General features: G+C 48.1%; 1 protein-coding gene across 1 annotated transcript; it reads left to right on the top strand.

Moving 5' to 3' along the window:
- Positions 1 to 2,647: 2,647 nt before the first annotated feature.
- Positions 2,648 to 16,825, top strand: LOC147712376 (tubulin alpha-1C chain-like). Its single transcript, XM_086923074.1, has 5 exons — positions 2,648 to 3,341; positions 6,198 to 6,420; positions 13,815 to 13,963; positions 15,158 to 15,838; positions 16,381 to 16,825. Exons 1-5 carry the CDS (start codon positions 3,339 to 3,341, stop codon positions 16,672 to 16,674), a joined length of 1,350 nt encoding a protein of 449 aa, XP_086779200.1. The 5' UTR covers positions 2,648 to 3,338; the 3' UTR covers positions 16,675 to 16,825.
- Positions 16,826 to 17,061: the final 236 nt, after the last annotated feature.

Here is a 17,061-nt window from a genome sequence, read left to right as displayed (position 1 = left end):
ATAAGCTACCCTTTGTGATGGTCACAGATTTCCAGTATATTACAGAAAACCGGAAAACCTAGTCCATAGTGCCTACATTTTTCCTAAAGCCCGCCTGGAAATGGGTTAATATATTACACTCATGAAGCCATGTCTCGATTCTATTACCTATGACCCTGCCAACTACCTTCTGAATTGTATCAATTAAACGTATTGATCTGTAGTTGGCAGGGCCTCTTTGTTACCTTTTTTATAAATGGTAACGACCTCAGCACCTTTCCAGGATTCTGGTACCGGATGTCCTATCATAATAAGATTCATTAAGCGTGCGATGAGGTCCGACCATAACTTGGGGTCGTGCAGGAGTAAATCGCCCGGCAGTCCATCCGGTCCTGCCGCTTTACCTGGTATTATATTAGTTATAGCTTCTTGGACCACACTGGGAAAAAAAAATTCTATCTGGGTTTGTTTTACCATGTTATTTATATTAAGAATACCCATAGGGTCCTCTCGGTCTACTGTCCCGCAGTATAATTTTAAAAAATGGGCATGCCACTGTTGTTCTGTTATGTGATTTGCCATGACCTCGGTCCCTCTTCTTTCCATTTTATTGATCAAATTCCAAAACTGGGTTGAATCTTTTGCATGGGCAGCTACTTTAAGTTGCTGCCAATGGTCCTCTTCCCAATTCCTCGTGGATACTTTAATAATCCTGCTATACTCCTTTCTAGACATCCTTACTGCTAGCGGGTCATTATTTTTAATGGCAGCTGTTATAGCCCTCCTCTTTTCCTTGCATTCAGCAGTGCACCACGGGGTACCGTTTGGGACTCTAGTTTTGCTATAGCCCTTTTTCAACTCAATAGTGAAAAAGTCTCCTATTTTGTCTACTAGGGTCTTAAATGAATCCATTGGTTTAAAATCTTTTGCGGTAGATATTATTAGACTGTTAGCTGTTAGTTTTGCAATCTCCAGTGTTGACTGAACTACACAGCAAAAAGAAAGGCTGCAGCGTAATGCAGTATATTTTCTGATACTTTGTTATTTTTACACATGCTAACAGTCTCTGGAAAGACTTTGCCTTATTAGTACGAGTGTAACATACAAATGCAACAGTGAGAAAGTTGATCAGTCAACCTATGCAAAGGGCCATCAACTTCTCAGCAACTCTTCACATTTTTAAATAACTTTTGATCCATTAGAGCTACAAACAATTTAGTATTTAAAATTGTCAGATTATGCAGCAGATGTTGTATTATGTGGCAAACACGTCAGAGCCAAAACTATATAGAAAACATTTGCAAACTAGGATACTTTTCCATTCATGTTTGAACTGCTCTTGTGGAAAAAGGGAGGAGAATTGCTGATGACAGAAACTGCATGGCTCGAAGACAAATGGCTTGGGATTCCACTTTTAATAGAATTTGGGACATTCTGTGATTGGAAACATATCCCACTTTGTGAATGTATTTTAATGTCAATAACTTGTATTAAATCTTAAATAATCACGTGTATCTATTGGTTGCATTAAATAACCTAATAAGCTGTAACTGGTTAGTGAAATTCCAAACAAATGCTAAATATTTGAATGTTTTGTGCATTCTGGTCACGCCTCTGACTCCGCCCACTGATCCCATTCTAGGATTATTCCAGCTCTCTGATTCTCCGCCCACAGTTCCCCTCTTCGACCACTGCCTAGATAGGACAAAGGGATTTGTATGTAGGACGCCTATGCTGCGAGCAGGGCGCGGCTAGTTCGCACCAAGGTTTCCTCTTTTGAAAGTCCTTGCAGAACGCACATCCCTGCATGCGACCTTGCATACCGGCCTGTAGCAACAGGGAGCAGGTGTTTGAGTGCTGGCGTCGCCCTTCTGCCGCTGGCAATGCCAGTGAGCTTGAAACTTGTGAAAGGCATCCCAGAGCGGCATTATTGAAGCGATGAATGAAGCGGTTATGTTGGGCTATCATTGTCACTCGGGTTCCCGTCCCTCCTGCAGAGCCCCGGGCGGTACCAGCTCAGCTGGTGTTTCTAGTTTCTTTTCGCGCAGTTTCCCGCGTGAATCAGTTCCTGAGGGCGGTGCCAGCTTCAGTGGGTGATCTCGGCATTGTGGTGACTCAGAGGTCACGGAGTGCCCCTGATTCATTCGGTCTGTCGGAAATTGACTGCACCGAGTCCAGTCCTCTTGGGCGGCTATGAACAAAGAATACCCACGATATAGCTGTTTTGGCATGATTTGTGGGATTTCCGATTGCAATCTCCTTTAAGTCTTGATGTGTCACTGAATCTGCCCCAGCCCTGCCACTCTTTCAGGGGCTCCAAACTTTAAAAAAAAAAAATCAGATTTACAATGGGCACGTGACTGTGCCATGCTGCATAGCTGGAGCCCACGCCCCTTGTGTGTTTTTACTTGCTACTTTTGTTTCTGGTGTGATGTTTACAGGAAACTGTGCCAGAGTCGTCAAAGCACTGTACGCGATCTGGTCCCACACTTCGAGTTGTATTTAATCAACGATTAGAATTGACCTTAAAGTTCACACTTGACTGTTGCTTTGGAAAGAGGGTCTGTAGCCGTGGGTGTCCCTCCGGGGTCTCCGTTACCCCTCTGCGCTTCTTCTGGCACACTGTGCCAACAGGTCAGCGTGATACAGGCACTCCCTACCAGGCGATGGAGGGAGCGCGGGCGCTCTGTGTCCATCACTCGCATTGGGGCCAGAATATTTCATGACAGAGAACAAAGAAAAGTTCAGAAACCCAACACTTCACAAAGTAAGAGGCGTGTTCCCTCGGAATATGAAAAGTTGGCATCTACTTCTGAGAGGAATGTTGCATCTTTCTTGTTTTACACCATGAGGCGCGAGACGCCAGACTAGCGCTGCCACAGTACACGCATGGCGAGAGTTCAATGGCACAGGAACTGGACTTTTGGACATTGCACCGCTGCCCTTGACACGGCAGGGGGGGGGGGCGATTGCACTCTGCACGCACTGGCGCTGGAGGCAGCCCCCCACCTCGGGAATGTAAGCCTTGGGCGGCGCCCGCCCTTCGCTGTTATATTACAAACAAACCAATCGCAGGAGGCAGAGAAGGCACATTCATATCTCGCAGCCAAAGCGGAGGACACCCAGGACAGTATGAGGTATTGTCAGACCAATGGGAACTCGGCGAAACAGCGAACCCCCTCCTGGGTATAAATACTGCAGCGCGGGAGCTGCTCCTGGTTTGCAGTGTTGGCAGAGACCCGTAGCGCGTCTGTAGTCAACTACATCCCCGGAGGGAGTGGACCAAGCACACCCTCCGCCCCTGACCATCAGCTTCAGCTCCCTCAAACCCGCGACCAGCAGCCCCAGACCCTACCATCATGGTGAGTAGGACAGGCTTGCTGACCAGGGAAAGTTATTGGCACCAGAATGTGTCTGTCCTGTCACTTCCTGACTTTGCTCTCTTTTGCTAGGTTCTGTCTCTGCAGCTCTTGCCCTCCCTCGTTCTTTCATTCTCTTTCTGCAGTATCTTCCCTTTCACAACTCTCTCTTGGCAGTGTCCATCACTCTCTTGTACATGGTCTGTCTTTCCTCCCGGTTCTTGTCATCTCTCGCTGTCCCCCCGCCCCCCGTACAGGTCTTTCATCTCTTCTCAATGTCTGCCTTGTGTCTGACTCTAACTACACTGTCTCCCTTGTCCTTGCTACTGTTATCTCTCCTTGCTCGCAGCGCCATCTGCTAGTGTTTCGGCGAAGCGTATCGGGCTCCTCGGGCACATATGGCTGCTTTCTTTAGGCTTTGCCTCAGCTAAGGCCATGACGCGCTCTTGGGGTGGAGGGAGGAGGACTCCCCGCCTTAGGGAAGTGGCCGGTTCCCGGTCTGCCGACAGGAAGGGTCTATTTCGGGCGCTGAATGGCGGAGCCGGTGACGTTTTCTCCAACCTGTGGGGGGTGAGCATCGCCACCTCGCACGCACAGACAGGGATTTGTGGCCGTGATTGGGCTCGCGGGCCGTCTGCTCCCTCTGCAGACACGCGCATGGGAGCTGGCGCGGCCACGTGAGCGTGCCCGCTGCGCAGGGTCACTCCTGCCTCCCGGCTTGGGAGGAGGCGCTGTCACCTCCAAGGGGAAATCACAGCCTGTAACTAAAGATGTTCCGCCCCTCGAACACATTCATAGACTATACACAGTTACCCTCAGGGGGCGGTCGAGCTAATCCTAGTGCCACCCCAAAAACTGTGAGGTGAATACTCACTGGGAGCAACACATTAGTGCCACAAGCCTGGTGATGGCGCAGAAGCGAACTAAAGTTCGAATATTGTTACACTCGCCTAGGGGAGAGAAGGACAGTCCGGAGTCCAGTGTTGAAAAGTTTGGTGCGCTGATGGGGCGCGTTAGTGACTAATTAGCAGAAGTTGTTCTACGGATGACGGGGCCGCAGCCAGTGGGGATGTAACAAGGTCGGTGGCTTAACAATAGCCCGACCTCCAGGGGCCCTTCCCCTAGCGCTGGCCCGAGAGCTCCTTACAGAGGGGGCTTGAGGGTCCATGTACTTTGCAGACCCCCCTCCCCCCTCAAATTTCGTCACGACACTGAACAAAGTTCCAGGCAGTCAGGGGGGCTCTTTAAAACGTGCATGTGAATCACTACTGACAAGTGCAATGGTGAGGCATAGAAACTTCCCGGCCTTAATCGAGTACTGGGCTTCGGCTGGAGTGGAGGGGCGGTGGCCAGTGCACAATGCCCCGGTTGTCTGCCCTCTGTAAGTGCTGAAACAGCAGCCAGCAGCTCGTATCCCTACAATTACTCCAAAAAGATAGCATTGTAAAAGCAAAGTCTGCTTTTTCACGTTCCCCGTCAGTGAATTTAGTAAAGGCGCCTGTTAAACTGGTTATTTCAAACCAATAATCCGCCCTGGCGGTGAAACCTTCCTGTAGTACATTCCCGGCCGGTAAACTGACCTGTTGAGCTTGCCCCTCCCCAACTTGGTTTACCAGTTGCGGGTGCATCATAAACTTTCTCCCGTAGTTCACGCAGCGCTTGAATTATAAGTGTGCAACAAAGCTGCACGATACATGTATAGATTAACTACGAGCTTTATTATAGTCTCATCTGCTCTCCATCTTGTCCTGAAGCGGCGGCCATTTTCTGCTTCTGGGAGGGAGAGCACAAAATGGGGACTGAGATGGAGGGAAACCGGAACTGACTGTTGTCAAGCTCACACTCGAGAGATGCTGGGCTGGCAGCACTTCCGGCCACTTGATACGCTTCTGACTTTTCCTGCTCAGTCTATTTTTCGTGGTTTTAAACTTCTGCTCAGTTGTCTGCTCCGTTCAGAGGACCTTATCCTTGAGCTGGTTTGTTCTGGTGGTAAATCAGCGCAAGTGTAATACCTCACCTCGGAATGGAAATATATCATTATATAATAGGCGATGTATAGGGCAATGTCACCATTTTGACTTAGTATGTTCATTTTGACAAGTTTAATTCATTCATTTACAAAGAGTGTAACCGAAAGAATGCCTCACAGGTTGGCAAAGAATCGAAAGCAGGCTGTCTGCTTGGAATGTAGCACAAAAGGCGAAACAGTCATCCGTCAGGTTTGGCGGTCTTTCGGCGGCTCCTCATTTGAACAGGGGACTCTAAGGGCATAGCCCTTTGCAAGTTCCCTCCACGCGTTGTATGTTAGAGCGAAATTGCACAAACTAGCCGTGTACTATATCAAATAGCCCCTCGCTTGGGTGGGCAGATCATAATGTATTTCAAAGAAGCCTTCTTACCTAGCGGCAGATTACTGAGGTAATGCTCGCTGGGTGTGCCTTACAATCACAATGTGTACTGTTCGGTAGAATTTTATTGGCCATTTAGTTACATGTTAATATTTTAGCAATTTCAGTTCACGTGTGCCGAGCATCGTTTCGAAATGCACTCATTACCTGTGGCACCGCCCCTGTGTATCAAATATGCCATGAGTTCATAGTCTTGATTATTTCTGTTCTGTCAATAATACTTTATTCGGTCCATATGGACCATAGAAGCACCAGGAAAAAAATAAAATGTATTTAAAACATGATTACACTTGACTCGTATAAATACCAACATGCCATTCAATTATGTGCAAATGACAGATAATAATACTCAGTGAAAAAATATTTTTGTTCATTCTTCCGATGCTTACGGGGTGGGGGAAGTGCTTCCTATCAATTACTGCTGACTATGGTGGTTTCCTTTATTTCACAGCGTGAGTGTATTTCCATCCACGTGGGCCAGGCCGGTGTGCAGATTGGCAATGCATGCTGGGAGCTCTACTGTCTGGAGCATGGCATCCAGCCTGACGGGCAAATGCCCAGTGACAAGACCATCGGTGGTGGCGATGACTCCTTCAACACATTCTTCAGTGAGACGGGTGCGGGAAAGCACGTTCCCCGGGCAGTATTTGTGGATTTGGAGCCAGCAGTGATAGGTAAGTGCCTTCTCCCTTCTAGACCCACCCTTGCTCACTTTCTGATTACATCAATGCTATATAGAACCTGTTGCTGCAGAGAGTCTTAAAGTGGAACTTAACTGGATATCTTTACTTGTCTCAATTCTGAATGCCTTGATAATAGCCTGCTGCAGTGATAAGTTTACTTCTACATGCATTCTCCCAGTAAATGTACCCCCAGTACATTACTGAAATTAAAGTGTCCTTTGGCTCCCAATTGAAAGCATTATTCAGAACCCCAAATTCTCACTGGCCCTGCTAAGAGGAGCGTCCCCACTTTTTACATGCTAGCCACTTGCGCCATGCACAGTATCCATGTAAAAGAGGCCTGCTTCACATGCTAAATTGCACCTGTTGTCTAACCGAGAGAGGCCAATGATAAAGCATGCACCGAGAACATGGGCAGTTCACGTCCAAATGAGGCAGTGAAGAAAGACCATCCAATTTAGTGGCAGCTGTTTTCAAAGTTTAGGCTCAACAGACTTGATCACCTTCCTTCAGGTACATTTTTTATTCTGGGAGCGCTCAGAAGTACCATGCTGTCAGGTTGGTATAAAAGGACAAAACGAGGAAAGGCACAAGGGTTAAGATCTAAATAATGCTTTATGCATGGGGTCAAAGCCTCTGGCTTAGTGGTAAAGCCTCAAGTAACCCAGAAGGCCTTGGGGTGCCAGGCATATGTCAAGATCAGAGTCTGTAGGCTGGCTGTACTAAAGGCAATTCAGTAAAATATTGGGAAGTGCCTCAGAGAGAAGGGAAAAAGATGTCAGGCCAGAATGATGCGCCTCTACCTCAAGAGAATGGACGGAAGTTTATCAGTCACCGTCGATTTCTGTGTTTTACAAAAGTTTAGCGTTTAGGATTCCAGGTTATTAAGGACAATACATATGCTAGTAACTCTGAAAAGCAAATGGTCCTTTGCAAAAATGAAGCAGGTAAGCATAAAGAGCCCAGTATTCTCATTTTGTGGTCTTAAACAAGGTTTACATTTCTTTTCAATCAATCAAGTAATTTGTAAAGCGCGCTACCTACCCCCTAGGGTCTCAAGGCACTGGGGGGAAGCTGCAGTCAGTGGTCGAAGAGCCAGGTCTTGAGCAGTCTTCTGAATGCCGGGGGGTCAGGGGTCTGTCGTAGGTGGAGGGGGAGGGCGTTCCAGGTCTTGGCGGCGCGGTGGGAGAAGGATCTGCCCCCGGAGGTGGTTCTGTGGATGCGCGGAACGGCGGCCAGGGAACGGTCGGCGGAGTGGAGTTTCCTGTTGGATGCGTAGAAGGAGAGTCTGCTGTTGAGGTAGGTTGGGCCGGTCTAGTGGAGTGCCTTGTGTGCGTGGATCATGAGTTTGAAGGTGATTCTTTTGTCGACGGGGAGCCAATGCAGGTCTTTCAGGTGGGGGGTGATGTGGTCTCTGTGAGGGACGTCTAGGAACAGGCGTGTGGAGGTGTTCTGGATTCTTTGGAGTTTGCTGATGAGTTTGGCCGGGGCTCCGGCGTAGAGGGTGTTCCCGTAGTCGAGGCGGCTGCTGATGAGGGTGTGGGTGACTTTTCTGAGTGTTCGTTGGGATCCATCTGTAGATTTTGCGGAGCATACGGAGGGTGCGGAAGCATGCAGAGGAGACTGCGTTGACTTGGTCATTCTGAGCGTGGAATCGAGGATGATCCCTAGGTTGCGTGCGTGGTTGGTCGGTGTTGGGGGGGGGTGGTTTCAGGGAAGGAAGCCACCAGGAATCATCCCACGCCGATGGGTTAGGCCAAAGGATGAGGATCTCCGTCTTGTCCTAGTTCAGCTTGAGCCGGCTTGCCTCCATCCAGTCGGCGACGGCCTTCATCCCCTCGTGCAGGTCGGATTTCGCGATGAGGGGGTCCTTGGTGAGGGAGAGGATCAGCTGGGTGTCATCGGCGTAGGAGAATATGTTGAGGTCGTGTAGTCTGGCGATGCGGACGAGGGGGGCCATGTAGACGTTGAACAGCGTCGGGCTGAGGGAAAATCCCTGCGGGACGCCGCAGATGGTTTTGGTGGTTCCGGATTGGAACGGGGGGAGGAGGACTCTCTGGGTTCTGTCGGTGAGGAAGGAGGTGGTCCAGTCCAGGGCCTTGTCTCGGATCCCTGCATCATAGAGGCGTGTGCAGAGAGTGTGGTGGCAGACTGTGTCGAAAGCGGCGGAGAGGTCCAGGAGAATGAGGGCTGCTGTCTCGCCGTTGTTGAGGAGGATTCTGATGTCGTCTGTGGTGGCGATGAGGGCGGTTTCGGTGCTGTGGTTGCTGCGAAAGTCAGACTGGGATGGGTCCAAGATGTTGTTGTCTTCTAGGTAGCGGGTGTGCTGGGTGTTGACTGCCTTTTCAATGACTTTCGCTGGGAACGGAAGCAGGGAGATGGGCCGGAAGTTCTTGAGGTCGCTCGGTCCTCCTTGGGCTTCTTCCAGAGGGCGTTGATCTCGGCGTGCTTCCAGCTCTCAGGGAAAGTGGCGGTTTCGAAGGAGAGGTTGATGATGTTGCGCAGGTGGGGTACGATGAGGATGTTGGCTTTGTTGGCGATGTGGTGGGGGAGAGGGTCCGAAGGGGTGGCTGAGTGGATGGTGCTCATGGTCTCGATTATGTCTTCGGTGCTCACGTTGGTCCATGTGGTCAGAAGGCCGTGGTCGGTGGGGTTGGGTGTGCTTGACGTGGTGGGGTGCGTTGGGAGGATCGGAGTGTTGAAGCTGTTGTGGATGTCGGTGATCTTGTGGTGGAAGAAGGCGGCGAGGGTGTCGCACAGAGCTTGCGACGGCCGTATGTCGGTGCAGGAGCTGGGATTGGAGAATTCTTTCACGATGTTGAAGAGCTCTTTGCTGTTGTGGGCGTTGTTGTCGAGGCGGTCTGTGAATGAGGCTCTTTTGGTTGTTCTGATGAGGTGGTGATGGTTGCGGATGGCGTCTTTGTGGGCTGCGGGGTTGGTGGGTGTTCTGTCGCTGAGCCAGAAGTTTTCGAGTTTCCGGCAGGCGTGCTTGGAGGCCAGGAGCTCCGGGGTGAACCAGCTGGCTCTCTGGTTGGTGTCTCTGTCGGCGGGTAGTCGTAAAGGTGCTGCGGTGTTGGCGCATTTTTCCATCCAGAGTCTGGGGGTGCGGGCACCCTCCACTGGGTCGGTGGGGCTTGTCGGAGGGTCGATTGCGAGGTGACCTTCCAGCAGTTTATTTTATTTTATTTTGAAAGTTTTATATAGTGCGAACAAGATCTTTGCAGATATCAGAGCGCTTTACAAGGACACGGGGGTGATAGAATAATAGTATGTAATAGTTGAGGTAGTTAGGTACAAGGTGCATAGTTACATAGGTAGGTCAAAATACAAGAGGTAGGTCAAAGTTGAGGTAGTGTAGGTACAAGGTGCATAGTCAAACAAGTGCGCCAATAATATAAAAGTACAAAAAGAATGAGCATATACTTGTTTAAGCGTGCTTAAAATGCTTTTGGAGATAGCATAAAGGTAGGCATAGTTGAGGTAGGTGAGTATAGGGTGCATAGTCACACAGGTGCATCAGTAATACAAGAGTAGGAATAGTTGAGGTGGTGTAGGTACAGTATGCAAAGTCAGACAGGTGCGTCAATAATATAAAAATATACAAAGAGGGAACGTATACAATCAAATAAGTCGATAATACAAGTAATACAAATAGTCCAAGGGGTCAGGCAGGTAGTACAGAGCGGAGTCTTGAGAAATACCGAATAATAGATCATGTGTATTTAGCCATGAGGATCGCTTTTACTTCTTTCTTAAAAAAGTTTGTTGGAGGAGATGAGCCTGGTTTCAGGAGGGAGTGAGTTCCAGATCCTGGTCGCCATTCCTGAGAAGGAGCGTTTATAGGTTTTTTCCTTCCGAAATCTTCGAGGCTTCAGCAGAAGATTGTTTGTGCTTCTAGTAGTTCTAGAGCCACCAGAAATTGTCAGCTTTTGAGTGAGGTAGGCGGGTGAGTTCATGTGTACAGCCTTGTGTGTCATGCAGGCGATTTTCAGATGTATTCTGGCTTCAAAAGGTAGCCAGTTCGGGATTTAAAGTCAGGGGAAATATGCGAGTGTTTTTTTGAGCCAGTGATGAGTCTCGCTGCAGCATCAAGGGACGCTCTTAGGGGTGCCGTTGTAGTTGGGGGGAGCCCGCAGAGGGCGGTGCTACCGTATTCTATGTGCGGGATGACTATAGATTGTACTGCAGTTTGGAAGTCTTTAGCTGGAAGGAAGGGTTTAAGTTTTCTCAAGGTATTGATTTGGAAGTTCGCTCCTTTGGTTGCCTTGCTGATGTGCTGCTGCATGTTGAGATTGGCGTCAAGTGTTATGCCTAAAGATTTTGCTGAGTCTACGATGGTAGGTTGTACATTTAGAGCAGTTAGGTGCTTAAGCCATGTTTGAGCGGTAGAGATTTTTGCGGGAGGTGAGATCAGGAGGAACTCAGTCTTCAGCGCATTGAGTTTGAGGTGATTCTCGGCAAGCCAGGATTGGGTGTTTCTGATCGTGGTGTTCAGAAACATGATGTCCTTGGGAGATTGTATTTTGAGATAAAGTTGTGTGTCGTCGGCATACATGTGAAAGTGAACATTGGATGCTTGTAACAAAGTAGTGAGAGGTTCCATAACTAGGTTGAACAGTGTTGGGGAGAGGGAGGGTCCTTGAGGGACGCCTAGCAATACAGGTACCGGAGAGGACATCAGGTTGTTGCTTTTGAAGTTTTGCAGTTCCTTGGTTACTTTGCCCCAGCGACTGCGGGGGATCTGTGGGGTGCGGTGGTGGTTGACGGGTTTCTGAAAGGTGAAGTGGATGCAGTGGTGGTCAGTCCAGGTGAGCTCGGAGTTGTGGCCGAAGGTGACGTGGGGGCTGGAGGAGAAGATGGCCGGCGATGTGGGTCGGGGCTGTGACGATCTGTTTCAGTCCGAGGGTAGCGAGGTTGTCGCAAATAACAAAACGATGGTGGAGGGCTAAAGGGATATTTAGAGACCAGCCTAAGTTGTATCCCCCGAAAGAGGTTGTCAACCAGGGTGGAGGAGTTGCTGTCGTTGATGTTTTCCAGATGGAAGTTCAGGTCGCCGAGCAGGATGTAGTTGGTGGAGGTCAGTGCGTGCTGATGAAGTCCACGGTGGAGTTGCCGAATTGGGGGCGTGGGCCCGGCGGTCTGTAGACGAGGGTGCCTCTGAGGGTGGTCTTGGGGTCTGTGTGGATCTTGAAGTGCATGTGTTCGGCGGTGGTGAGGGTGTTGTCGGTGTTCGTGGAGACCTTGATGGTGTTCTTGTGTATGATGGCGATTCCTCCACCGACTCAGTTGGCGCAGTCTCTTCAGGAGATCTTGTACCCGTCGTGAATGACCATTGCTATGTCAGGGGCGGAGGTTTTGTTCAGCCAGGTCTCGGTCAGGAAGGCGATGTCTGGTGCTGTGGTGGTGAGTAGGTCCCAGAGCTCGACAGCGTGCTTGCGTGCGGAGCGGGTGTTGAGCAGGATGCATCGCAGTCGGTTGGCTCCCACTGCTGTCGGGGCTTTGGCATCGTTGGTGCAGGTGAAGGTGCAGTTATGGCAGGTGAAAGGGCCGTGGGTGCGCTTGGGGGTGGCTTTGTAGCGGTTGGAGGGCCGTCCTTGGTTGAGTGCGAGGAGGGTTTGTTGTCGTAGCAGAGTCTTGCTTCGTCTCTGGTGCGGGGACCAGGGGTTCTGGCGCTGGGCGCAGACAGGCTTGCCTTAGGCGCGCCTTCGGTGTGCCAGAGGCACGCCCGCTGCGTGGCCGCGCAGCGGTCGCCATATAAGGGGGAGGTGGGGAGGACGGGTCAGCTGGGAGGCGGGAAGGTGGCAGCAAATGGGCACGGGGGGCAGGGCCGCCTGGAGGGCAGCGGCACTTGCCGTTCTTGTTATTCGTCAATTAGGTATGAACATGAAAAGCAAGCATGAGCGGATCTGCCTGCAGTGGAAGGCCTTAGCTGGAAGAGTTTGCTTATCACAGATTATTTGAGAATTTTCATCATTTGCATTGCTCAACAAAGCTATGACAACGTTCATGACTCGCTCATGCCAAGTAAACTGTCATCAAGATATCAAACACTGGCAAATCAACATAATTCTATATAAAACACTCAATACTACATGACATTTATACACTCATATAAAATGTCAGAATAAACCTAAAATACATGAGCTAAATTGTCCGGGTTGGTATGGTCCTGGAAAATCAAGCTTTTCCCTTATTCGATTTAAACCAGTAGTTCTTAACCTTTTGACTTCTGTGGATCCCCACTCAATTGGGGACCCAACGTGAACCATTGTTGGAATCTGGGGACCCCTGATGAGTCATTACCTGGACGCAGTGGATCCAGGCCTAAACTTTTTCGATGATTTGAACCATAAATAATACACAAAAAATACAAAAAAAGATCATTCATCCAACAAATGCACACATTATTAATTCTAAAAAATATAAACGGAAAAAATATTTTAATGGTAACGTTTGAGCTTTTTGAAATTCAATTAAAGCCGTCCATACTATCTTCTGTTTGATGCCTGTGCACTGCTCGCAGGAATCAGTCTGCAGGTACTAACTTGATTTTTAGCTTCCAATTTCAAATTTCTTCACATTTACAGAACGTTTTAACATGTTATTTTTTTACATTTTGCTTCTTTATTTATACACACTTTATTAATCTTCATTTTCTTAGCAGTCGCAGACCCTCAGACTAGGCTTCACTGACCCCACAGGAGTCGCTGGGCCACATGTTAAGAACCACTGTTCTAGCTCATGTGACTGTTGTTGTCATCTACTGATCATCACTTTTTACCATAGTGAACAATGGCAAGATGCAGGCATGGTGCTGAGGAAGGTCATATAAAATTAAGTCTCTAGGGCTTTGTACTTGTGGCATGGCTGTTTGCTTCCGCTTGTCCTTTTGATAGCATTGAGTATAATTTTAACAGTACATCTGCATTGGATGGTCCTTCTCAGCGATTCATAATATTGTTCCTGAACTTTTCTGCTCAACATTGCCTGGGTCCCAAAGCCATAGTGTATGACATGACTTTACTGACACCTGTTGCCAACACCAGAAAATGAGACTACCGGACACCTGTACATACACTAATACAGTGCATTACCATCCTTGTCGTCTTCTTGGTCCCTGTCCTCACAGCGTGAGCTTCAGTTTACTTGAATTATAGAATTCACCTATACAGAGCCCATACCAATAAGGCTGTTGCCTCACTTTGTTTTGTGACCCATCAAGGTGGATCTAACCCTAAACACATCCTGTCTTTTTTTTTCTCCTTATATCCGATAGGTGTCATTGTCTCCAAAGTGCTACTTCAAAGATTGGGCAACCGTGCATCGTTGTTCAATTTACCCTGTGTGTAAATGCTTCATGCTGATCAATCAGTGTTCTCTTGCAGATGAGGTGAGGAATGGGACCTACAGGCAGCTCTTCCACCCAGAGCAGCTCATTACTGGAAAGGAGGATGCTGCCAATAACTATGCCCGTGGCCATTACACGGTTGGGAAAGAGATCATCGACCTGGTGCTGGAGCGCATCCGGAAACTGGTGAGTACTCTTTTCATAGATGTGGCATTCAATGCCCACTTGCATAATTTGCTATTGCGGGTCACAGGTTTTGTGGTGAAATTTAGCTGCTGGTATGGTTGCTCCTGGGACATAGGTAGGCTGATAGTGTTGGGGTGATCGGAGGCAACACATCAAATTTATGTTGATTGGTTCCTCAAGAGAGCACTTATGAAGTTTTTTCTGAACTTTGTGCTTTATGTTTTTAAATGCAAAATGACTTGCAACAGAGCACGGAAATGCTCATTATCATACTGCTAAAAGTTCAAAGCAAAGGTGGTAAGAACACGCACCCTGTGCTGTGCAATGCAATTTTACTTTAAAACTGCTATTCTAAACTGCAGCTTTGTTTACATTTCCTTCCCTGTTTTCCCTAAACTGTGCTAAAGTTACTAGAAGGCTTACAGCCACTGCACATTCCCCTCCCCCATAACTCCCCTCCTGATTGCGAGGCTGCTAGTATCAATGCGGCTCTCGTTGACCATACTTGGTGGCCCCTGGGAAAATGTTTGCTAGTACTCATGTTCTAGACTCTTCCCTCCTCTATCTATAAATCCAACTAACAGGCTCATATGTCCATTATCGACCAGGCAACATTTTGAAAACTTTGTTTAATTCCTTTCTCCTACTGTTCACTTTTAAAAATTCATACCCATCTGCTTTCTTAGGGATGGTTTCTTAAATTATCAAATGTACAAGACTAAGCTAAAGTCTGCATACATCAGATATCCCATCCTTTGCCTCTAATTCACTACAGATCCCAAAGTTATGTTCAGCTACATTGTCTTCTATTTACCCTCCACTAGACTAAACAAGGACTTTGGTGAGGTGCTGAAATTCCAGGATAAAGTGATAACAGGCACAAGTAATGCAGTTAGCATGTACATTTACTTTGCTCCTAGCATGCAGAAGGTTCACATAAAGCACACTGCAGTATTGTTCTGTGCTGGGCACGCAAACTAGAATGCACATTATTTGTACAGATAATCTTTGCAGACTTGAAGTCGAACTTTGTGTTGATGCTTGTATTTCCTTCAGGTTCATAGCTGCTTTTTCTGCTGTGTAAGTGAAATTGTCCTGGTAGGAGGGATTTCCAAAGTTGACTCGCAATAATTGGTTCTGGGACTGGTGCCTGTGTTAGTGTGTAATAACTTTCTATCTCCATTTATTTCCTAGGCTGACCAGTGTACTGGACTGCAGGGCTTCCTGATCTTCCACAGTTTTGGAGGTGGCACTGGGTCTGGATTCACATCCCTGCTCATGGAACGACTCTCTGTTGACTATGGCAAAAAGTCCAAACTAGAGTTTGCAATCTACCCTGCTCCCCAAGTATCCACTGCTGTGGTGGAGCCCTACAACTCCATCCTTACTACCCACACCACCCTGGAGCACTCGGACTGTGCATTCATGGTGGACAACGAGGCCATCTATGACATTTGTCGCCGGAACCTGGACATAGAGCGCCCAACATACACTAACCTTAATCGGCTTATCGGCCAGATTGTCTCCTCCATCACAGCCTCACTGCGATTTGATGGTGCTCTCAATGTGGACCTGACAGAGTTCCAGACCAATTTGGTGCCGTATCCCCGCATCCACTTCCCACTGGTGACCTACTCGCCCATCATCTCGGCCGAGAAGGCCTACCATGAGCAGCTCTCTGTGTCGGAGATCACCAATGCATGCTTTGAGCCATCCAACCAAATGGTCAAGTGCGATCCCCGCCATGGCAAATACATGGCTTGCTGCATGCTGTACCGGGGCGATGTTGTGCCTAAGGATGTCAATGCAGCAATTGCGGCCATCAAGACAAAGCGAACCATCCAGTTTGTGGATTGGTGTCCGACTGGTTTTAAGGTATGTAATGTATACATATATCTCATCCAGCTGCGCTGTTGCTCTTAGTCATCCAAAAATAAGCTTGTGAATGCTAGATAAATGAGAGCATTTCAGAACAGAGATCCATTAGTATGTGCAACCTTCTTTGGTAGACATTACTGTACTAAGAAGTAACACATTAGGCTCTCTCCCTTTTACACCTGCACATGCCCTGGCTGTGAGTGTTGCATGAAGTTAGTCCCGGGTATTACACTCGGCCTTACAGAGCCCCAGATCCTATATGCCCATTTCATTAGCTTTGTTCCAGATCAGTAGTTGGCGCTCCTTCACATCTCCCTACCCATGCCACCTGCCAAGTGCTGTGGTCCATAGTGGCTGTGGCAGCATGCACTAGTATCCGGATTGGATTGCTGCTTTCTTTGTATGGCCATAGAAGATGAATTTGTGGAGCACTTTATAGTGTGGGTTACCTTTCTGCGTTTATATCAATTTGCTGTTTATGAATGGGTAACTCTGATATATTTGTATATTGGGTTTAACAAATATGTATTCCTTTTTAGGTTGGTATTAACTACCAGCCCCCAACAGCTGTTCCTGGTGGGGACCTTGCCAGAGTACAGAGAGCAGTCTGCATGCTCAGCAACACCACAGCCATTGCAGAGGCCTGGGCCCGTCTCGATCACAAGTTTGACCTCATGTATGCCAAGCGTGCCTTCGTTCATTGGTACGTTGGAGAGGGTATGGAGGAAGGAGAGTTTTCAGAAGCTCGTGAGGATCTGGCTGCTTTGGAGAAAGACTACGAAGAGGTGGGCACTGACTCAGTGGAGGGAGAAGACGAAGGAGAGGAATATTAGGCGCAGAGTGGCCTGACATAACTTTCTGGTCTGTTTCTCTGTCATCTGCAATAATTGTAGAATCTTGTCTGTTCTCTTTTTCTTGTTCCTGTCCATGTACATGTTATCATTCCCATCTCAAGCTTCTTGGAATAAAGACTTTTTTAACCTAGATGGTTTATTTTTATTTTAAAAAAGGTTGCTGTTGATCTATATAGGTTTCTGGTTCCTGCAAAGAACACGCGGGTGCAATGCTAAAGAAAGCTAGTGGGGCTAGATTAGTAGCCTTCATTGATGGACCAGTTCCTTGTGCCCTCTTTCTTTGCCCTCTTCACACTCACCGTTTGGTATTTAGTACCCATAATTAGTTGTCTCTGGGCAGTATCCCACTTATACAATGTAATAAAC

Source organism: Lissotriton vulgaris, chromosome 5 (assembly GCF_964263255.1).
Source record: "Lissotriton vulgaris chromosome 5, aLisVul1.2, whole genome shotgun sequence".
NCBI classification, from domain to species: domain Eukaryota; kingdom Metazoa; phylum Chordata; class Amphibia; order Caudata; family Salamandridae; genus Lissotriton; species Lissotriton vulgaris.
This window is presented reverse-complemented; position numbering and strand designations above follow the sequence as displayed.

Excerpts from the sequence above, each read along its gene's own strand:
- LOC147712376 (XM_086923074.1), top strand. Across the intron at positions 6,421-13,814 it reads TTTGGAGCCAGCAGTGATAG|ATGAGGTGAGGAATGGGACC; the intron begins GTAAGTGCCTTC and ends GTTCTCTTGCAG. Across the intron at positions 13,964-15,157 it reads TGGAGCGCATCCGGAAACTG|GCTGACCAGTGTACTGGACT; the intron begins GTGAGTACTCTT and ends TTTATTTCCTAG.